Raw genomic sequence first — 23357 nt, forward strand, 5'->3', positions numbered from 1 at the left:
AAGAGAAGAGAAGAGATCCACACATGTCCCCTTTTCAAGAGCTACTAACACCAGGAAAGAAAAAAGCCACAAATTCTTTTCAGTTAATCACATTTCACTGAAGGCCCACTAAAGAGTTGTATTAAGCCAGGAGAGACAATTGTATTTTGCCTATTCTTTGGCATGTACAATGTAGTCCAACTAGTATTTTTAAAATTAGTACTACTTTTACCCTTGTTTCAACAACACTGCTAAAAATGCAAAACTACAACTATTTTTAACTATTTATAAGTAGCATTACTGATACTTATTTAGAAGTCAGAAGCACTTTCCCCTTGAAAGAATGTTATTACATTAGTCAGTTAAGTAATACATTTTTGTCATTCTGTGAGTCTGAAAGAGAAAGGAATTACCCAAAAAGATAAGCTACTCAGAAACAAATACAGAGCAATTTTAAATCATTATGTAAGATAAGCAGTTTCCTACAAGCCCTAAAGAGTGTATTAAGACTATTTTTCCTAAAAGGTCGGTGTAATAGAAACTGAAGTTGTGTTGCTTGAAGAATGGTCTTTTCATTTCTCTGTCTTTATAAAACTGATTTGCAATAAAAAAAGTTATGTTTCCTATATGTAAAAAAATGTATGGAAGGGTACAAGCCTCTCCCAGCTCCAAACAGAGCAATGTGAACTCTAGGCTTTTAGTTCATGCTTTAAAATATATCCTTTATTAGAAGTATTTAAAGTCTGGAGGCAAAAATAAAACCATGACAAAATCCTGGCTTAGATTTCTATAACCTGATCTCATCCTATTTTTGTAAGTATGTCAAACTTTTTTTAAGTACCTCTGGGAAAAGAAAAGATTAATACCTATTGGTAACACAAAAGCTGAATTTTTGTTATTACAAAAAGACCAAAATGATCTGTCATCTCCTTAAATAATTTTAAAAATAAGGTCAGCACTGTGTAGTTTATCTGGCTGACCTTATCCATGGTTTTTTTTGTCATAATTGCATACAGATTAAATTTTACATGCAGTTCCAGGTCATTCACACCATGTCCAAAGTAACTTTATAAAAATACCTTTTTCAGAGCATTTTTATCTTCATGTGCTTTTCAGGAAAGGCAGATGACTCCCTTGTGCAACTCACTTATCATATTCTTACTGCATCAAACATATGATATGCTACTCAATTTGAATTAATATATGCTTTTAATTGGTTTTATAAATTTACTTTAAGAGTGCCAATTGTAACATTTCTGCCCCCATACCACTGCTCCACTGTTTGACTATCAAATTATCCACAAGCTTCCCCGGCATGGGAGAGAAGTTTTAGGGGAAGGACAAGACCACAACACTTATGGATACACTTACAGCACCAGTTTCTTCTTCGTATTAAATGTTTGCATTCTTGTGACGGCCACAGAGTTACAGCACATATACAAAAGAAATAGGGAAGACACACAGACAGATGAAGACAAATGAACTCAGCAATGACAAGTTATGCAATTTGTGAAGAGTAAGGGGAAAACATACCATTCAGTGTTGCAACTGTGAAAACCAGCAAAATTAATTTAAGAGGTGATACTCACAGAGTGATAATTAATTCTATTGTATACACCTAGAAAAGAACTCAATGCTATGTAGAGCATGACAAGCGCAGATAGGGCAGCATAAAATGGAATAGACTTTTGTAATGGAAGTCTGGCTTCTTGTCTGGTTTTGCAGTCCTTTGCTGTGCCTCTGCTTCATATTCCTCTTGAGGTATAAAGCCATTGCTTTATACCCTCTTAGTATCTACCCCTGGCTCCACAGCACTACACCTGCCCTGCTGAAGTGTCTCAGAGCTCTGTAAGGCAGGTACCTGTCAGCAGGAGTAAGCAATCAGGAAGGCCATGCACAGCTGAATGGCCTCCCTCTACCACTTATTATTCATGGCCATCTCATATTCAGTCAAGATGACTTGTATCTTCTGCTGCCCAACTGCTTTAGCAGTACTTCTGTGATTAAGTTTTGCAACTGCAAGCAGCACTAGTGACTACAAGAAACCCTCTGGAGAGAGCTACAACTCCTACACAGACACAAAATGTGTCCTGAAGCAATGAGAAGCATAGGCAATGAAGGCAGTTCTGGTTTACTCTACAGACTTTAAGACATAAAGATCTACTTTCACAAGTAAGCAATATAATTATTTTGTTGATCTGTAAAGCTTAGGTGCTGCAAGTCCAATCAACAGCTTCTGAATTTTCAAATTACTAAAATAATACAAATATCTTTCCTACTGGGTATCTTCCAGCTACTGTTGCTCATCTGCTTCCACTTAAACCAACAGTGTGTGAAAATCAAACTCTTGCCACACGAACTAATAAAGTTTCACTCAGATCTATGGTTTTCAATAACGAATGAAGCTATACTATTTCAGGACCTGAATAACATCCAAAGCATTTAGTTCCCAAGATGGCCGAACAACAGCAATGTTGCTTTTGCAGTAAAACTAGCTGAATTCCACATTTTGTATACTTTGATGGCAGCCAGCATACACTGCCCCCCCCCATCCACATGCAGCCACACAGGACTCCCTTTCAACAACTTAGTCTGCTTATTTATGTCCGATCATGTATTTAAAGCAGTACCTTCATGCATGCTCATCAGAAATACCAGAAACTTCAACAATAATGTGGTCAAGGAACATCTCCATAATTTCTACAGGACATCACACTTCAAGGTGAAATACTTGATGGTCTGACAAAACTTTCATATTTATTTCAGTGTTTAGAAGCAGCAGAGTTCTTTAGTCAGGGCAGAGGAAGATCTCGATTTCTTAATCACTGTGGGTCAACACAGTGGGCAACTCCAAGTGACTTTCTACTGATAGTTACAGATGGCCTTTGCATATTCTTACCCTCCCTTCAGCTGGAACTAGCATTTGTATGGCCATACACTAACACAAATCAGAAAACAGATTGAGCTGAAAAATGTTTTTTTCTGACAGATCAGATATTTGATCTATCTTGCAGTGTGGCCGCACCAATGCTTCAGCTAATAGATTATGCAAAAAGGACGTTAAATACATCCTGTTCTGCTGCCTTATTATTAAGGCAATCACTGGCAGACAGCCGAGTTAAACATCTTAAACTGCTGTAGTTCAGTTTGCCAGAGCATGTCTACCAGACCTCTCAGCAAGAAGTAATTTTATTAAGAAGCAAATATTTTGCTTAAAAAAATACCACACAACTCCTCAGCTGCAGTCTTCAGCCCCAGTTTAGGATGGCTCTAGCCAGCTGAGTGAGTCTTCCTGTGAATTAATTTCCCAAATCGTGGTACTGTATAGGTGTGCTACCTTACGTGTAAGCCTCATAGTACTCTGTAACAAAGCTCTGTGCAACTGATGCTGAGTAATTGACAGGTACTTCACAGATTATCTGAACTAATCTTTAGCTACCTAAAACACAAGTGCTTTCCTAGAATCAGATGCCTATATAAAGACAGTAAGCTAAGACTTGTTACTACATGCTGAATTTACTGCCACAGACTAAAGGAATCAGTTCATTAATTGCAAAGATTTTTGGAAGGTAGTCCAGTGAATAACAACAGTTTGTTACCTAATGAAGTCAAATATTCCTGCTAACTAAAGCATATCAACAGTTCAATGAAAGCTGAGATAAATAAATGCATACAAAGTTGATTTCTGCTTCCTTGGAATCTTATGATATTATATATGCTGCTCGGCTCCCTTATCTTCATGACAGTTCTCTAGTAATGTTTTGTTATTGATTTTGGAGAATACCAACTTTCTGTCCTTGCTCTGTTTCACTGTGCTAAAGAAACATCTAACAAAACTTAAATCACGAGAGATAAAGCAAAACTTAGCACTAGTAAAAAGAGCTATCAAGCAATTAAAAACCAACAAAAGGGTCACAAATAATACCTGAAGTCTTCAGTAAAATTTCCAGCCTCACTAACATTATGGAAGTTCAGAGAGTACAGAATTCAAGACTGCACTTGTTTTAAATGACGTCTTCCTTTCTTTCTAGAACATGTCCCAAATCTGACAGTAACACAGCTTTGTATTGGTGTGCATGAAAAGTGACTGAAAAAAAAAAATTCTTTCTTGTAAAACAATTTATAAGTATTCTAAGAAATTAATATTTACTTGGAATACTCAAAATCTTCTCAACTAAGCTGATGAAAGTTGTCAAACATCAACCAAGATGAACTTCTAAAAAACAGGAACCATAGGAAACTAAAATAATATTTCAAACCCAGTAACTATTCAGTACTGTAAGTGCTTATATTTTATGTAGTGCAAACATGAAAAAAAGTATTAAACAAAACCAAGTGACTCAGTAGAGAGTGACAGACTGGCCAAATGTCTCTGCACATTCTACACCGAGAAGGGAGATTTCCAGGATATCACTTGAAAGTTGATTAGAAATGAGTTTGGGTCAACTGGACAGAGAATATGAGAGGTACTTCATAAAATATAAAGGACAAAAGAATGGAAACAATCGACAGAGAGCACATTCCAGGTATACAGAACTACCAAGAAAGCAGCACAGAGGTAATGAAAAGCCAGCTGGAAAGCACAGCTGAACAAAGTAGCAGGGAAGCAGGGCTGTATCTGGTTCTCAGAGATCTCATTTCAGTGCTAGAAACAAGCAGTAGATACAGAATGAGCAAGCATATACATAGGAACCTATCTCATAAATGTCTGTGTAGTATGCCGATCTTACTAACAAATATCTTGATATTAGCAGCAGATAAATAATAAATCTTTCAGTCTTAGCACAAGAAAGTAGTTTGCACATCATCTAAGAATAATGCCATCAGTGCCTTGACATTATTTGCCTCTATTTCTTTCCATCACATGCCAGAAGGCAAGAAATCTGTTACTTAATATCTGGTCAATTTTATGACATATACAAAAGTTGATTGACATCTGCTATAGGTGAGACATTGTTGACAACCAGATGCTAACTGCAGAAAAATGGAAGGAGAGCTACTGGGGATGGAGAGAAACTCAAATCTTTCAATCTCTTAACTAAGACAGATAGGCATCTATAAATTTCATAAATAATTGATAATGAAGAGCGTTAAGTAACCGGACAGATGCTTGGTGTTTTCAAATTTCCTGGATGTAGCAACAGTTCTTGTTTACACAAGATAAGTCTGGAAATTACAGTTTTTGCTACAGATACCTTTGACTTGGATATTTTCAGCATTACAATAAAATCCTCATTCAAACAAGGAGAGTCTCTTACAGTGCTTGCTAAAAAAGATGAAGCTGAGCAATTGTTTACTCCTTCCAGAAGGTGCTAAGGCCTCCATACATAACACCTGGAGTATTAGTGTCACTATAGTACACTGCAGCATCATGGCAGAGAGATAAAAAGTGGCAAGACACTATGATCACTCAGTACTAAAAAAACCTGACCACAGACAACAATGCACCCATGGTACTGTATCCAGGATACGTGGACAAAAATGTCAAGAAGGAAGAGGATGTTGGACTAGATGACCTCTACCAGTCCCTACCAACCTATTTGATTCTGTAATTTAGAAAAGCTTAGAGATCCCATTAAAAGTTAGGGATTTTTTTATCCATATAAGACAGATATTTCTTTAGAGACAAGCTTTAAGAATGCTGGTGTCACAAAATTTCTTTAAAAACAAAAGACTTTAGTCTTCCCAGAATTAAGAGCACTGAACATATGAAGATTTTATTTTCAGTATTCCTTAAGACAACATCTAAAATTTAGCAAGAGAAGCTATTATTCTGTCATCAAGCACAGCTTTATCATCATGAAAGCAGATAACTCCTTCAGACTTCATTAATTTTATTCAAAAAGAAAGAAAGGATCTGTCAGAAAGAAAAAGTTGACTGAAGAAATGTTCATTCTTCCTACAGATTTTTCACAAATTCACTAAGTCATCTGTGACCTGATTGGATGTACAGATAATAATAGCATCAAGGGAGAAGACAGACAACAATTGCCTCTACAGTACAAGGCCTCAAGAGGCATTTAGAGAACAATTTCCAGAAGCAGTTCTCTAAGCACTTTCTTCCACCTGTGGCTGCTCAATACATTATTGAGGTGACACACGAAAACACAAAAAATACATTTAGATGACACAACATGAATAATCTAGTATTATACAACTTATAAGTTGACATATTGTGTACTTTTCTATCCAACAGATCACTTAAACACACCTTAACTCATTAATAAGTGCAGACTAATAAAACTGATGCCAGGCAGGTGACTATATAGGTGAGCCTGGTATGAAGCTAGTTTAAATGTAACAGCGATCCTGATTTTTGCACAAATCCTTTCATCAGTTCCCATCCCAAAGCAGAGTGACCACTACATAAGCATTTAATGAATTATCAATATAGGCCCTTTGAGTTTTTGCAGCTTTTTAGGATTTAAAGCCAGAATTTCAAGAAGTTCCAAAAATCTCATCTTATAGAGCTAAGTATGAAACTGATACCAAAGTTCTCCATTTGCTGCATATTTCTGATTTGGCTACAGGAAGATGATACTGTGGAAGAATGAACAATGGTATGACAGGGCCCAGGCATACAAGACAACATAGAATACGCTTTTGGCATTCAGTAAGAAAAACATTCCTCCTGAATCCTTCTGAATGACCTAATTATGCCAGAAGATAAGGTGTTTCCAACTGGTGTGGAGGAGTGTCCTCCTTTGTTTATTCTCTTGTATATCCACAATTCTTAAGGATTTTTTTTCTCCTCTAGAATAGTATCTAATATTGATTGGCAAGATCATGATGTGGTTAATGGCCTGTAAATGAATCAAGTTATTACATCTCAATTAAAATGCTTCAATTTAAGAACTGCACTGGTATTACCAAACAAAGTATTTATTCCAGGATGTCAGCACTATTTCTAAGGTCTGAGGTTCCTCTTCTCCGAACTAGTAACATACATATTTTGTGGTATGCAATAGTACACCAGTACACCATGGCTTCCAAACACAGGATACCTTCTTTTATTTTGCTTTTCCTGCCTAGTGCATACAGTTGTTCTTCTTAAAACACAAAGTACAATACAAGCCAATATAAATATTGTACTAAGAACCAATAAATTAAGAATACTGTTAGCAACAGCAAACATGAAGCTCTCTGAATATACATATAAATCACCCTTTCAGAGATTCATTCCATATTCAACTTCTTTAGAAACTAAAAGAAGATCACATTAACCTGTTTATTATGTTTCACATTTTGAACAATTTTGTTTTGGTCTGAACTTGAAAGGCTTTTCTGAATTGTTCCTATTTGGAAAATGTACCTGTGAAAGAGCCTGCTAAATGTCAAAATGGAATAATTACATATTATGTATTATATAATTGCATAGCAATTATTTTGTTAGTCTAATCTATTAAGTAATTCTGTTACCTGTGCGTGTTTAAAAATCATAAATATTTCAAGTGACTTTTTATTAACTGATTACAGATATCCTTCTTTAAGATCATACCTGTTTAAACAAACCGATAAGAACATTCATATGAACAGTACTTAAAAGTCACTAACTACTACCTTAGATAGTTTCTTTTAAATACACATCTTGATGACAACGGGACTGGAATAGCAGTATCCTCAAGAATGCTAAACAAGAAGGTTGTTTTCAATGCAGAAAAATGTGCAATGAATTCCTCATTTGCTCTTAAATATTGATATAAAGTTGTGGTAATGCAGCACTCTTAAAAAACAGTGTTTAGGGTCGTGACCAGAAAAGTAGTTCAAAAATTCGCATGGCAGAGCTTGGTTTTGTTTCCATGTTTTTTCTGTTCTTAGAATGCCTTCATGTAGCAAAAAGTTCCCTGCTAGCCTAATTTAATGCTTTCATTTTTCTAATTATGCTGAAACATCAGTTAAGAGCCTACCTGATGTTTTGGAGAATTTGCTGTGCTGGGATTGATATTCCGCAATGCCTAAGAGTAAAAATAAGATGGATAAAAATTACTTTAGCTGCATGGTTTACCTATGCAGGCTGTCTTACAAACACCATCTTGTAGTATCAAGCCCCCAAGACAGGCCAGATGAGACAGGATAAGGGAGTTAAGAAACTATAAAAATCATGACACAGTGAAACAAAACTCATGGATTTACCAAGGATGAGTATTTGACAGATAAGCTTAACGACTACAGATAACATGAAGAAAACTGGCTGTCACCTGGTCCAAAGTTAGTCAGGTTCTCAATGACAACTGAGGCAAGAAGACAATTAGAAGGCCTACCTAGAAGCATGCTAGCGCAGGGTAAAATGTTTGTTGGTGGATTAATTGCAAAGCAGGAACAGCAGAAGCCCAGGTGCTTAAGCAGAGAGAAAGTCCTGATACCACCTTTGCAATGTATTCTTACCTAGAGTACTATAAAAAGTAACGGCTGTAAAGATGACCCATCTTACACCAAGAGATGCTGAAGATTCCTACAAAACAGGCCTTGACTACAAAAGGGATAACGGGAGTCAGATTCCAGGACAGAATACTGCAGGTGATGAAGAAAGAGAAAAGCTGTCTTTGAGGAGATTAAGATATTATCCTCTTCTGATACAAGGCCCATCACCCAAAGTGAAAAGGATAAGGTTTTAGAAGGTTTTCCTCAAAGAAAAGATTAGTGCTTTCTCTGTCAAAACCCCAAAGAATACCCTAAGTATCTAGCACAGATGGTAGCAACTCTTAAAACATTCAGATGGAAAAATCGAAGCAGAAGGCTTAGAGTCAAAAGGAGGTCAAGCTCGAATTCAAAATCCAGAGACTGCAAAGTCTAGTCCTACACTTTAACATCTGCTACAGCTATATTCATATAGTAGAAAAATACTGAAAGGAATAGCTTGTAGCCTAATTATGAAGTTTGAAGTTCTTCAGCATAAGAAAACCACAGGTTCAAAATGCAATAGTGATTCAGTTGTTCCATGCTCACTCCACTGTTGAACAGGCAAGATTTTGGCAACCAGGTGCCCCCCTTAATGTATCTTATATGAACTTCAAAAATACTTCAAAATACTGCAGACTACAACAGGTTCTAAAACTGAAGACTTTCTTCCACTTAAAAGGGAAAACCAAAGCAGCTGTGGGAACCAACTTTTTGCCCTTTACATGACTTGGAACTCAATGAATATGAAATATATCCTCAAGAGGAATATCCAATCACATCAACAGTCCATGTTGTCATCCCTTTTGGTTTATGAAACCTGTTCTCAGAGAGTTCTTTTAGAGGGAGGAATGAGGAAGGAAAGCAAAATCCTTCAGTCTGATAAGTCAGATACTTTCACTACCAAGCTGATATCAGTAAGAGCACAAATTCAGACCTTTCTAGATCTCAAAGCTTTTTGTACAGTCACAGGTCTTTAAGACTCACTGAAACAACAACTTAGCCAAATCAAAACAGAACATACAAAGAAATAGTGGAAGTAGGTGTCTAACCTGTGGCCTCACCTGCCGAAGCAGTTCTTGATGCTTCAGTCTCAGCCTTTCTTTCTCCATTTGTAGCTGCTGAAGTCTCATCTGTTGCTGCTGATTGGAGCTACTCCCACCCATCACACCACCCTGAGGACTCTGAGGAGCCAGAGGAGGTGGCTGTTTCACTGGAGCACTTTGGCTGATTCGCTGATTCATGGCTAAGGAACCAAAACAATAAACATTTAAAATGAAATTCAAACAAATACATGCAAGGAAAGTATTATCCATAAAAGGCATATAATAAAAAATTTATACGACAAGCCATGACAGTGCAAAATATGCAGTTACACTGATGTTCAAAGTGTGAAATGTATGCTCACATGTGCGAGCAATCAATGTGTGTAAAATTAACATAATAGTCTCCTGTTTAAGAATGCATACTTGTTCTAAAAGCTTCTGAAAACAGTTAAATATGTAAGCTGGTGAAAAATTCAAAAGTGGTAGTAAAATATTTCAAGTCGAATTACAAGGATCTCTCTTCTTCCAAATAAACTATTCTCACTTTAGACACAAATAGTATAAAATAACTTTTTTAATTCATGTGAAATCTTAGAATCATTAAACTTAAGAACACACAGAATGACAAAATGGATCATCCTACTTATACTGAACTACATCTCGTCAAAGGTTAATTTAACTGGAAGTTAAATTCTTCCCATTGCAGTGCAGGTCATGCAACAAGCATTCACATCCATGTCACATCAAGCTTTTAGTGTTAGACTCTATTTAGAGCTTCTTGACAGGCAAAATTAGAGCTGGTACAGAAATGGCAGATGAATTATACAGCCATAACTACTGACATCAACATAGGAAAGATTTTGCTTTATTTTCTTTTACCCCACAGCAGTACGCAATGCATCTTTTCTCGGGAGTGGAGAAGAAAAAGTGTCACTTCCTAGGCCTAATGGACAATGAGAACCCATCTTCCCCCATAAAATCAAGGTCTAAGACAATTTTATTTTATAAAATAATGCATGACTGGGATGCATCTACCTGACAGGCTGGATTTCTCCCTCATATGATACCAGTATGGTTAAAGTCAACAGAGGGACTGAAGTTCCCATAGTGAAACATAGGGCTGGGAAAGGCTGATTGTATTGCAAGGACAACATTTTCAAGGGCTTTCAGTTTTGGAATTAACTCTCCATTGTGTTGTCTGTAATAGCCTGAATCTGTTAACATTCACAATATGCTACAGAATGAAGCAGTGATAGGAGAATGGTAGAGGTTCATATTTTTTTCTGGGAATGAGGATTATAGTTTATGGAAACAGAAAAAAAAAAGGAGAGAGCTTCTTTTAGGATGACAGGGGATTTGAGGCAAAGAAAACCATCTGTTGAATTAGTTTGATTTAATGTTCTCATCATATAGAGGATTCCTGGAACACTAACACTTGTAACTGCCATAAGAAAGGAGAACTATCTCATAAAGAATCGGTACCATCTTTTCACTGAAAAGCCCTTCAGCCTCCATTGTCCATAAGCCTTGCTCCCTTTTTCCCTTGCCACAGGTCACCTTTCCATTGGGAGGTAATATCTGAAGAACAAATGCCATATACTAACTGGAGTGATAACAGAAAGTCAAAAAAAAAAGACTAAACCAGTTACAGACTCAACTCTTCAGTCTACCCTTTCAACTAATCCACTGGTCTAGCACAGAGTCAACAGTCTAATGCGCAGATGGCTCACATTTTCATGAGTCACGTCAAAATAAAATGGTGTCAAATAGCTTGAAGTAATTTGAAACAATATTTTATGCAGTTACTAGTGAGAGAGCTTCATACATATGATCACTAATAAGATAAAACTTTCTGTAAAGATAAGCGAACCAGTGAAGTAGGAATAGAAACCGAATTCCAATGCCAAGCAGAAACAACAAAAAGAATACCAAGGGCCAGAGGTTCAACTTCAACCCACAAGTCCCATCCTTATCCAGCATGGGAAAAAAATAGTGGGCAGATGACATTCCTGTGGATCAAAGCTTAAAATCAAGCAGTTGATGTGACAAGACACCCAGCATCACTTCCCCATCAGAACTGAACTTCAGGAAGAAGTTGACCAGGATCAGCTAATTAACCAGATTTCCTATACAAGCCGTGGTCTCTAAGGCAGCAACAGGAAGACTGGCCCCAAGACACTGGAAAATGTTAAGCAGAAGTTCAAACACTGCCCTGTGGGCAGTGAACTTTTAATTACATGCTCCTGGATCTCCACTGCGCAGTGTTTGCTGGAAGACTGACAGCAATTAGACTACCTACAGTTACCAAATTAGGGTAAAGTTGAAGCTAGAGAAAGCAATGCAAAAAGAAACGCAGCCCATCTAGCAGCTCTAGACAAGCTAGACATGACATTGCTGGAATGGAGAACATATCTCCTTCTTTCTCTCTTTTCAAGTCTGGAACCAGGACCATGCCTTTTGCTTTATATATCTTACAGTTCACAGCCAAGGCATATTACAGATAACCTCATAAAAATTTAACAGTGTCTAACCTTAGTTAAACACTTAAGTGCAGTATCAGTAACATTCCTTCAATACGTTACGATTTTGTTTTTCCTGAATGCACCATACAAGTATTATTTCCCTAGGTCTCTTTTCCACTAATAGGTAGTTTTGTAAATAATTTCCTGCTCATGCCAAATGCTTCATATTTTATATAAGTGTATCTTTCTGACAGCTGCTTGTATTATTCCTGTTCTCTCTGACCATTGTTTGCTCCATTCTTCTCATCTACTGACTTCACAACAAAAACTGTAAGAAAGAAATCATGTTTCTCTGATATTTTTCATTTTAATCCCTCATCCTAGATCCCCAAAATGCCTTCTAATGTCTATTTTTAAAGTAATTTTGTAACTGAAAGCATATCTAAAACTGGAATATCATAAGATACTGAGACTTTGGTGTGTACTTAATATTCATCAATAAATATTAGAGGAAAACTTAATGAGATGATTTGGCAACTCTTCAGAAACTGAACCTAAAACTCCAGTTTCTAAATTATTATTGATCAGGTCTCTATTAAAAGGATGTTTCTGAACATTTTATTATTTCAAGAATGAAAATGCGAAAACTTTAAACTGTCCTCAGAACAGATCATGGAGATGTTTTTTATATGAGTGAACTATTTTTAACGCCGAATATAAACTAAAAGTCAGGATATTAAAAGAAGATGCAGCTAATTGAATTTCATTGACTTAACATATCCAAGTGAAGAACCAGTGACCAAAAACCCAGCAGTAATAACACTCAGTGATTTTCAGCCACCTTGGTGATAACAAGAATGTAATTTTTATCATTTCCAACACAATACTTAATGAAAAGAGAGGAAACATATCTTGTTTCAATGACAGTGAAAAAAGAGGGGTTTAAAGCTTTTTGTTGTTGCTTTGGAGTTGGGTTTTTTTTGTTTGTTTGTTTGTTTTGTGGGTGGTTTGTTTTTTTTTTTTACATTCTCAATTCTCCATTACTTACCATGGATGTAACTGCAGAGATCTGCACTCTAAAGAACATGCTTATCAATGTGATCTCAGATAAGGACATTTTATTTTTTCCATATCTCATGGGTCTCTGATGATGCTGACACGCACAGCTCTTTTGAAGTACTTTGAATTCAAAGGTAAAGAGCTTCATTTTATCTATTAGCTAGGACTTACCAGTTTTCTAATGCATCCTGTTCCTTAAGTTCCATGGCTATGGAAAGCATTTAAATAAGGGGCTCTGCACCCACACAGCGGAGGCTGCAAAAGACCTCACAGGCAGAGCAGGAACAAACAAGTCTTTCTTTCTAGAAGAGGGGGATTTGAGGGAGGAGGGGCAGACAAGTTAAAAAACATAGGCAACTTAAGACAATAAAAAAGATCTTGTAGTCCTATGATATGGCTTAGTTTCACAATCTGCAGGATATAGTATGCTTTCAAGAACAGAAAATAAGTGGTCTTCAAATGCTACACATTAAATGTTCTACTGTCCAAACTCAACAGCAAAAGTGCCTCTTCTGTACTGCAGCAGATAATACCTGACAGTTATTGAAAACAAGTTTAGACTGCTAAATGATAAAGACTAAATGAAAAATAAAAAAGAAAGAACCAAAAATACCCAAAAACCAAAACCAAGAGGGAGAAACTATTACCAGGCATTGGTGCTAGAGAAAAAAGGTCAGCAGCTTGTTAACAACTGAAACATAAAAGGCTAATTCTCTCTCAAGATTCTACATCAACTGAAAATCGCAAGTCCCAGGGCTGTGACAGCTTGCAGTAACACTTCTTTTCCCTATGGAGAATCCCATGCAGAGATTGCACCCTTAATGATTAACAGGCACAGTTGAATGTTTGATTTTTTTTTCTTTAGTTATAATTTCACCCTTCAAAGCTAAACCTAATTTTAATCTGCAAAAATTAAAGACATTATTTAGTTGAACAAACAACAACAAAAAAGCTCAGAATTTGAGCATACTATAACTGGCTGTCCTTAGTATTAAGAATCAATGTTTTCATTGGGGGAACTAAAAAAGAGAACTTGTCCACTTCAGCTTCATTTAGAAACCAGATACCATTTTTGTCATTGTGCATAATTTTTGGCTATGGTCAGGGTTTTACATGGTGCTAGTTTGCAACTACAACAAAGGCAAAAAATTCTCTTTGATTACATTTAAAAGAGTTGTGAAGAAAAAAAATTACCAGCAGGATTTGAAAGAGTGAGCCTCAGAAGTAATAAAAACATGTTCCAAGTGACTTTTTAAGAGAGGCTTGGTACAACAATGTTTCTGTGCCTATCGCGTATTGGCCTCTATAGCCACCAGCGTGCTTGCAATAAATGTGGGTAGAACCCTCTCCAAATCTTCGTTCGCGAAACCTAGCCATGATGATGATGAAGTAATGTTTCTGGATTGCATTCTCTATAATGCATTGTATATTACTTTAAAGAAATCCCAGTTGCAGTTTCATAATGCCGCTGTTATAAACCAACCTAAAAATTAGCACAATAAAATATTCCATTGCTTTCAGTCTCTGATTAATCTTAGAATCCTGGAGCTTAGACTATGGGGGAAACCTGAAATGGATTCTGGGCTCATTTTCCTCTCTTAAGTGTACAAACAAATCTTAGTGTCTTAGTCAGGTAAAAAGAAATATTCACAGATTCCTGATGTGAATTTTGGTTAAAACAAGACCTATCCAATGAAAGTACTATTACAGAAGCATGTCCAAACTACAGATTGGTTACTCTACATTTACTGATTACTTGCACTCAAATGAAATCAGTATTTTTCTTTTTGTTCTACTACCACTATTGCACCAGCTGGTTAAAACAATTAAAATTAATTTAAGTAATTGTTTTTAAAATTCTGTCTGTATTGTAAAATGTCGAGGTGCAATGAATGAGTGGATTGACTGATCACCACTATGACTCCATAGCATCTGCACACAGACTATTAACACACTGGAAACTAAACTGGAGTAAAATGCTGTATCAGGTTTTTTCCCCAAAAGCAGTACTTATAAAGGACTTTCACTCAACGTATGCCAGCCAGAAAAGCAAATATAAATGAGATTCTGCAGTAAAGTAAGTAGCTATTAGGAACTTCTGCTCAGTGTACACATAAAAAACAAAACAAAACATTTTCCACTCTTTAAAAATAAATGAATTTTAATTTTGAAAGTCAATACGATTTTTAAAATATTTGACTTTATTTTTAAATCAACTGACACCATAAGTATTAGTACTACAGGAGAACTACGTAAGACACTGCATTGGACAGATTATGGGAAGAAAATGTGATGTAATGTCATCTCAGTTTAAATTGTATGTAAGAAATGCGGAAGTGCAGGAATCTGAGCTCACCAAGGCCCCATGTCTGTCCAACTGAGTATCTGGAAAAATATATTTAATGAAAGCTAGTCCACATTTTAGATCAAAGTTTAATCAGCAGGGAGTGTACATAAGGGTATTAGCTGCAAACAGTTTTACTGGTTAATCACCACATAATACTTCCTGGGTTAGAGGCCAAAACCCTTTCTTTTAATGCAGGTTTCCTTCAATTTATTTTAAGGGAACAAACACTGTGTATATGCACGTGCACATCTATATCTTTTTTAATCTCTGTCATAAACCCATTAGAAATGATTAAACAGGAATTAAAAAGCCAGTGGAAAAAAAATAAAATCAACAGTATACTGTCAAGAAACATTTCTCTATATAAGAAACTGCAATCACGTTTCAACATGATTGAATTCAAAGAGGAAAAAACCTGATGCTTCTTTGAATTTAAGATCATATATGATTAGATATAGAGATATAAAATTATTGGATATATATATTTAGATTACATATAATAAATTATGTGTTCAAAAGGATCCACCTTCAACTTCTAACACAGTATGCTCATTAACAGAGAAGTGCAAACTGTACTATTAGAAGGATACGGTGGAAAAAACATACCTATTAGGAGTGCAGTTTCCTTTTACTATCACAGCTGCTTAGCACAACACTGGAAGCATGCATTGTTTTTACTGGCACACAGACATCATTAGCAATAAATCTTCTTTCTAAAACAGGGTTAAATTACTCTGAAAACAAAACAAAACCCAAAACAGGTATAAACTAATATAAACCTACTACCTTGATAAATCCTTAATAAAACTGTTTTTCCCCCTCTTTATTAGTATAGAAATATTCTACACTAAGTAGATAACTGTATCCTGACAGATACAGTTGACAGATTTAATAATTTGTTCAGCAAACTCTATTCAGTAAAGAGATATAAATACACCCTGCTTTCACACAAACTAAGATTTCACTTTCTGACGCAATGGTGCACAACAAGTATTTATCATCACTACCATAAGAGCAGCATCTGCCTATTACCAGTGATGCTTACCACTGAAATTTCATCTATCTCTGCAGATTTGCAAAAGGCTCACTTTCACAGAAAGTTCACTGAAAACTGATGCTGCTTCGTCTGTACATACTCTCTGACACACATACCAAAATAAATAAGACATTTCCCCATCCTAAATAATCTCCTAAAACTGTTCTTCTGCAAAAACAGAGATAGGGAAACGAAAAATCTTATACCACTAGACCTTTTAGATAAGTCAAATCCTCTTTGTTTTAAGGAGTATGTAAAGAGGATATGTCATTGCATTTTCAGATCAAAACCACTTGTGGCTCATACTCTGCTTTTTATGCAAAAATGAAAGGCAGATCTGGAACTTAAAAAGTCTGAAATGCTACTATGACCAGACGCAAGGTCTGGCTGTTTTTTGTTTTTTTTTTGACTAGACAAATGCCAAAAACCAGTTTTTCAGTCTAGGGTTCCCGTTCTATCTTGTCCACAAATCTCCATCTGGAAAGGCTCCTGCAAACCAATTTGAAGACACATATATTAAAAAAAGAGCTAGACAGGAAAGGGATAAGAAAGCAACACTATGGAATACTTCCTTCTAATTTTGATACTTAAAAAACAGCAGATGCTCTGAAGCTTAAGCTTTTAAGTGAATTACAAGCTTGTTGTGTGTTTGCTTGCCTTTTTTTAAAATAGAAATGATAAATACATTTCAATTACATGTACGTTTAATTGAAACAAAGCCCTTTTCATTGTTTCAAAGGTGTAATGTTTTTACGCTACACAAAAAAGGAAGCAGAAAATCCTGATGTGCATTCTCTATAGTCCTACTGTCATCATCAGTTTTATTCCATTTCCTGCTTGTGCAGTTCAAGCACCTACTGTACTGAGAGCCCCTATGGCACTTTCCATAATAATATTAAACACTGACTTGCCATACCTTCCCCCTCATCCAAAATTCATGCAGAACTTCAAAGAACATTACCATAATCTCTAAGTGGGAGTGAGAGAGTGAGTCGGGGCAATGATTTCAACCTGAGGTCACATCTTTTGCCTCATACCCCATTATTGCACCTTCAACAATTGAAAGAACAGAAGGAAGAAGACTGGGCTTGTGTAACACTGGTATGATCACTACTTACAAACCTTTAAAACCGAAGTCTGGAATAAAATAACAAGGAAGCTGAAACAGTATCTTGCTTTACTCCAACCCTTGCAGACACTTGTCTGACTACTCCAGTGGAGTACTTACTGCTTCTAAACCAGACTTAACCCAACATACACAGAAATGAACTGCCAGTTTCCAGAATTTTCCTACTTCAAGTTTGCTGTTCCATCTTTGAATTTAACAAATTAAGTATCCACAAAAGGCAAATTATTTTAAGTTGCATTTTAAAGCCAAGTCCTATCATCTGCTAACTTAAGTAACAGTTAAAATCCCTTCACCGGCATTTGATACAAAAGTCAATTCTTGGAAACTTGTAGCAATAAAGTTGAACGATTCCAAACTTCAATTGGTACTAGGAAATTTAATTTTATAGAAAAAGCAGATGTTCTACTTCACCAACTCCAGCCCCTCAGAATGCATAGCTGACCTGCTTCCTATCCAGATGTTCTTCAACTATCAAGAAAATGCATTAAGTTATCTGGAAGGCTTAAAAATCCAGCAGAATTTGTGAAGAATGATCAATGAACAACAGCAGAAATGACAAAACAGTCCAAAACACGAGCTCAACCTGACAGTTCAATTACCTTAAAGGAAAAAAAACCACCTTCCACATTCAAAAAAAAGGCAACTTGAAGCCCCTTACTCTGAGGCCTCTAAAGGCACTGAGAAGGTAGGACAGCATGTTTGTACCAGATGCTCCACTAGATAAGAATCCTGCTGACACAGGCCTAAGGACCACCCCCCACCCCCATTCCCATTCGTTCGATCCAATGTCACCTTTTATGACTGCCTGTGCTTGGCTAAGAAGACCCTCCTTTCATACTCAGTTCTCTCCTAGATTTTAAAGTTTGTGAATTCTCCTAATGCAAAACTGCTTTTAAGTCATATTCATACACTTGGAGGACAAACGTCTGAGCCACAAGACTTCACTGCCTTTTAAGTGGTGTAGCTAAAGACCTCAATCTCATTTCAAAGATGTTAGGCCTGAGTCTTGGAACAAAGTTTTTATCTTCAACTTAGGTTTTAGACCTAGCCTACTCCACAGCTGGGTATTCTGACAGGGACTCTTATCTGATAACATTATTTCTAAAAGTCTGCTCCAAGAAAGTATCCATATTAACTAAATTCTTTTATTTTCTGCTTGAAAGCATGAATGCAAAAACAAAATTTACCTTACCAAGTCAGTCAGTCCATCTAAAATAATTTTTTCAAACTGATCCTCCTTCCTCTCTCTTTTCCAGCCACAATAATGGAAAATTCAGAGCACTATTTGAAAAAGAGGTATATGCACACTTACTAGAGAAAATAAAGATGAATGCAAAGTTTCCATCTAATGAGGAACATAGATCTAAAGGCTGTCTCCCTGGAAGCTGGCAATTCAGAAGCAATAAGAGCAAAGACTCTTCTGGTTTTGAATACGGGAACAGAAGAGTATGTTTGCACATGCCATTCAACAGCTTTGTTTTCTTCAATGGTTCTTAAGATTGGTGAAAGTGGCAGTATCAAGAAAGAAATTAATTTCTCCTTCATTTTCAATCAACATTAGTATCATTGTAATAACCAAAAGCTTTGACATGACAAAGATGAATTCACTCTGCTTCTGAAAGTGTTATTAGTCAAAAAATAGCGAAAACCAAGCCCTTACATTACAACACAGTGATAGAAAAGGGGGGGAAAACCCAATAGGAGTTTCAATCTATATTAAGCATAGAAAGGTAAACTTCTGAGTCATTCGCATGCTATTTAGCGTCACAGCACATATTTGTCGAGGATCTCCACATGATAAATAAATACAAAGCCCAGTAAGTTAACTCTGTCAAAGAGATTTTTTTTCTTCATGACTGGAGTGACTTAAGGAGGTCACAAGTGAGAAAGCAACAGGCATAAGATTTTGTATTTTCTTGGCTCAAACAATAAAAACATAAACCACAATAAAATGTGTACAACTTAAGTTTTCAAGGAAAACTTCTTCAAGCTCAACAGCAGCTAGCAGCTTGTCTCTATTTGCCGTCACTCTAGATCAGAAGAGCCCACATGCTTTTTTTTTCTCCTTTCCTGCCCCTTTCAGTTACACTTGAGCTCTTTGACTGAAAAGGTCTGGAACAGATTAAAAGTCCGACCACAAAATAAAGAGCCTTGGCATGTACTCAAGTCTGTCTGGGATACACATACGCAGTGGGCCCAAAAAGGGAAGCTATGCAGCAAGAAACCCTTAATCAGTCTTTTGGACATTTCTAACTTCTTTCGGTTTAACTGCACAGCCTTAACATTTGATGGAGTTTCAGTATGCACAAGATAAGTAGCTTTTGCCCTTACAGTTAGACTACTCTATTTACAGGAGTACAAAACAGTTCTGAAAAGCAAGATTCATCTCACTCATGACTTCTGTCAATTAAAGCCTTTTTCACACTCCTTTTTAATTCCAGCTCATCATTGGAAACTATAAAGTAATACATGTAAAGAAAAATAGATACCCTGCAAGATTACCTGAGTAAATATAATTGACTGCAAAAGGCAACACTGATTTTCAAAATGACTGCTTCCTTTCCAATCTTATTCACATATTAAGTAATTGAGAAGTTGCAAATTACCCACACACTCCTCTTGCAACACGCAAACAGGTCTGTAGCTCTGGCTGGTGTCAAAGCCAGTATGGACAGTTGCCAAAGCTGACGCCCCACCTTTGGACTCAAGTTGCACAGTGGTTCAACCTGTCTACAAACTGGTGAGCAGTTTATAAACAAACTGTGACAATCCGGTGTTCTCCATAAGAGCAAATGGATGTTTTAAGTACACACTTAAGCCTAAAAACAAAAAAATGCAGGAATTTCTAACAGCCAAGTCAGAAAACAAAACAGAACAGTGACTGTTGAGTTTTGTAGCTCTGTATTTATATGGCATTCATGGAGTTAATGCCTCTCCCAAAAGGGGCCCACAGTTGTTGTTAGGTCAACCCCTGTAAAGCTTCAAAGGTTTTGTATCCCCTCAGCCTGACCTACTCAGTGATCTGCACACTGTTTTCATTTGGCTGCACTGAGTCCAAAAGTAAAGCCTGAAAACCACAATGATATCTTCTTTTTTTTTTTACCCTACTGTTTCTCCATGGCTCTGGAAAAATAACTAAAATCCAAAGGAGTTGAAAATAGTAAGTTATTGGGAAAACAAATCAAGGGCAAATTAATACAGCTAATAAGGCTTACACATACAGGTCGTGGTTTCATACAAAACCAGAAATTGTAATGCTACTTTAAATACATCACTTGGACAATCTAAGAAACTAGTTTAGAGTCTTCATATTATATAGGATTGCTTTTCATAGTCATCAGTGCCAATATTTTACTGAAAAGTTTGCAGTTCTGCTCTTCATATAGATCAAAAACATTACTGAAAAAATTACATATTAGTTCTGTTTCTTTGAATTTCTACATCTAGACTTTGTGATCCTTCACTTAACTTACTACTGCTATTTCCAATATTACATAGTCTTTACCCCACAAAAAGATTACTAAAGTAGAAACAACAAAACTAATTTAATTTCTCACTGTAGTGTTTAAAACAGAAGGTTTTGTTATGATCATCACTGTGACAAGCTGGAATTATAAGCTGGTATATATTTCAAGTGAATTTAAACAGCATAAATTATTATTTGACAATGCCCTCTTAAGACAGCACAAAGGAAAGCAAATATTTGTTTGGGAATTAAAAGGTTCTTCTGTGGTAAAGTTTTGCAATTTTAAAGGGAAGAGTGAGCTTGGCTGAAACTGTCTCTAAATAAAGCAATTTCTGAATGTCACCACTTTTGGGAACTGTATGGATCATATGGCAAAATACCAACCCGCACTAGAAACTTGGGTAACATACAGTCCTGAAGGATATATACTTATAGTTTTTATCTTAAAAAGAATTATTATTTAAATAAGGTCTCTATAACTCAAATTAAAATATATTTTAATTGTACTGTGAAGTTTTGAAAATATGCCTGCAAAATTAAAGCTGAGTGAACTGAAGCAAATCAATAATTCTGAATTGAGATGAACTTTTACCAAAGCGTGGGTCAAGCCTTGGGTCTAGCCAAGATGTAGTCTTGTTCTTATGGTTTATGTAGTAAATTTCTCCATCCTGGGTCATAGCTTGTTCCCATCCATCGGGGAGTGGGCCTGCAATATAGAAGGAAGGAGTTGATGGCGGGCTCTTGTTTGCTCCAGCTGAAATTGATCTAAAAAAAATTTCAACATTTCACATATATAACAGTACATGAAACAGAAGAGTTTCAAGCTCATGTCTAATGTTTCTGGGATAAGGGCAAGGAAGTGCTGGGTGGGAAATCAAGGAACAGAAAACACTTCTATCATTTTGATTTAGGATTTGGAGTTTAATTTTAAAACTTGTTTGCATCCTTTCATATGCTTTTGACACTTCCTTCTGATATAGCACTATAGTATAAAACCAGCAATAAGTCAAGCCTGCCAGAATGAAACCAGCATGAGCATGAGGAGAAAGAAGCATAAACATATTTTACTTCTCATAGGAAAGTTCATCTAGTGATTAAAGCACAACAGCAGCAACAAGATAACACTGAGGAGATTCTGAAATATTCCTCTTTCAAAAACAATTTTAAAAAGTGACAAAACTCATTTCCCCTTTACCTCATAACTTTCTGTGAAAACATGAAAGGCTTAAGCAGGCAAAAATGCAAACCTGAAGAACAAGGCAGGCAAACAAGCAATGACAAAGCAAAGGTAAGAAAACACCACGAGCAGCCAGAGACACAGTGCTATGAACAGCAGTGCTACACACCACTACAAGCAGAAAGGCACACACAGGGAAAACTGCTTTTAGAAAATGCTAAAAGGGAGGTAGGTGATGGTTTTGTGGAGCTCACAGCTAATGTCTGAACACAGAGCCTTAGGAGGGCTCCCCTTATGTTCCAATCAGCAGCTTTCAAGAAACCACCTTTCATTCCTACACAGTTCTTAAACCACTCATTCCCATCTCTATATGTACATTCATCTGTATTCTTAAAGCTACATTCATCTCATCTGGCAGGTGCTTAAAAAACATACAGTTTTGAATTCTTATCCTCACACAGACACTATTTTTTAAAATAGCTAGATTAGATACAGGAATATTTTCCCTGTATTTTAGATTTAAGTACAATCCTAAAATTATATAACAAAAGATCCACTACAATGTTAAGAATAGAAAAGAATTTAGAACAAAACCTGCTGCAGCAGCAAGCTGTCCTATTACAAACTCTCCTTCCATTCTTCCTCAGTATAATACAGTAATACACTACCAAAAGCCATCTAGCTGTTAGACTTGGACTAACAGACTATTCTGTATAATATAAGATACACTAAGTATGCACAAACATCATCATTTCACACATGAGATTCAGATATACACACAAAAATATATGTATCTGATAAATACCTCCTATATGCATCCTCAAACCATATTAGCTCTTGACTGTCATTTTGTCGTGAAGTTGTGCTCCCGCTGAAAAATTCAGTCTAAAGCTGGGAGGGAGTTGGGGAGCAGGATAGATTTGTTTGCTTAATCTCAAAAGATGTTCTTGGAGAAACATCAAAAAGAGTAAAACAATAATTTGATTGCATTCCAGTAATATCTCAAGGCATAACCAGGACAAGAATTTCTTGTGGTCTTTGAAGATGCCTTGCAAACTACATTTCTAATTTAAACTTTCATTTTGGCTCAGAAAACAATGCCCTTCTCTAGCAAATTCACTAGTCCACCATTAGAGCTACAGGTTTTCAAGTGAGGAAAACCAGTGAAAACTGGACATTTCCTTCCTATTCCTAATGCTCATAAACTTTAAATGTTACATACAAGTAACAAGAACCTCAGCTTTTATCAGAAGCTAGTG

At 36.2% G+C, this 23357-nt stretch overlaps 1 protein-coding gene across 8 annotated transcripts in view; it reads right to left on the reverse strand.

The window, feature by feature from the left end:
- The window catches only part of YAP1 (Yes associated protein 1), an 86573-nt gene that overhangs the window by 9705 nt on the left and 53511 nt on the right, over positions 1-23357 (reverse strand). Inside the window, exons 4-6 of one of the 8 annotated variants that reach the window (XM_027677347.1) lie at positions 21514-21627; positions 9429-9622; positions 7887-7934 (exon numbers count right to left, since the gene is read on the reverse strand). In XM_027677347.1, the coding sequence (XP_027533148.1) occupies positions 7887-7934; positions 9429-9622; positions 21514-21627 (356 nt within the window). The remainder of the gene's footprint in view (positions 1-7886; positions 7935-9428; positions 9623-21513; positions 21628-23357) is intronic. The other 7 variants (XM_027677348.1, XM_027677351.1, XM_027677352.1 and 4 more) reach the window with 7 other exon arrangements.

This window comes from Neopelma chrysocephalum, unplaced genomic scaffold (assembly GCF_003984885.1).
Source record: "Neopelma chrysocephalum unplaced genomic scaffold, ASM398488v2 Primary Assembly neopelma1_43, whole genome shotgun sequence".
In the NCBI taxonomy this organism is placed as follows: domain Eukaryota; kingdom Metazoa; phylum Chordata; class Aves; order Passeriformes; family Pipridae; genus Neopelma; species Neopelma chrysocephalum.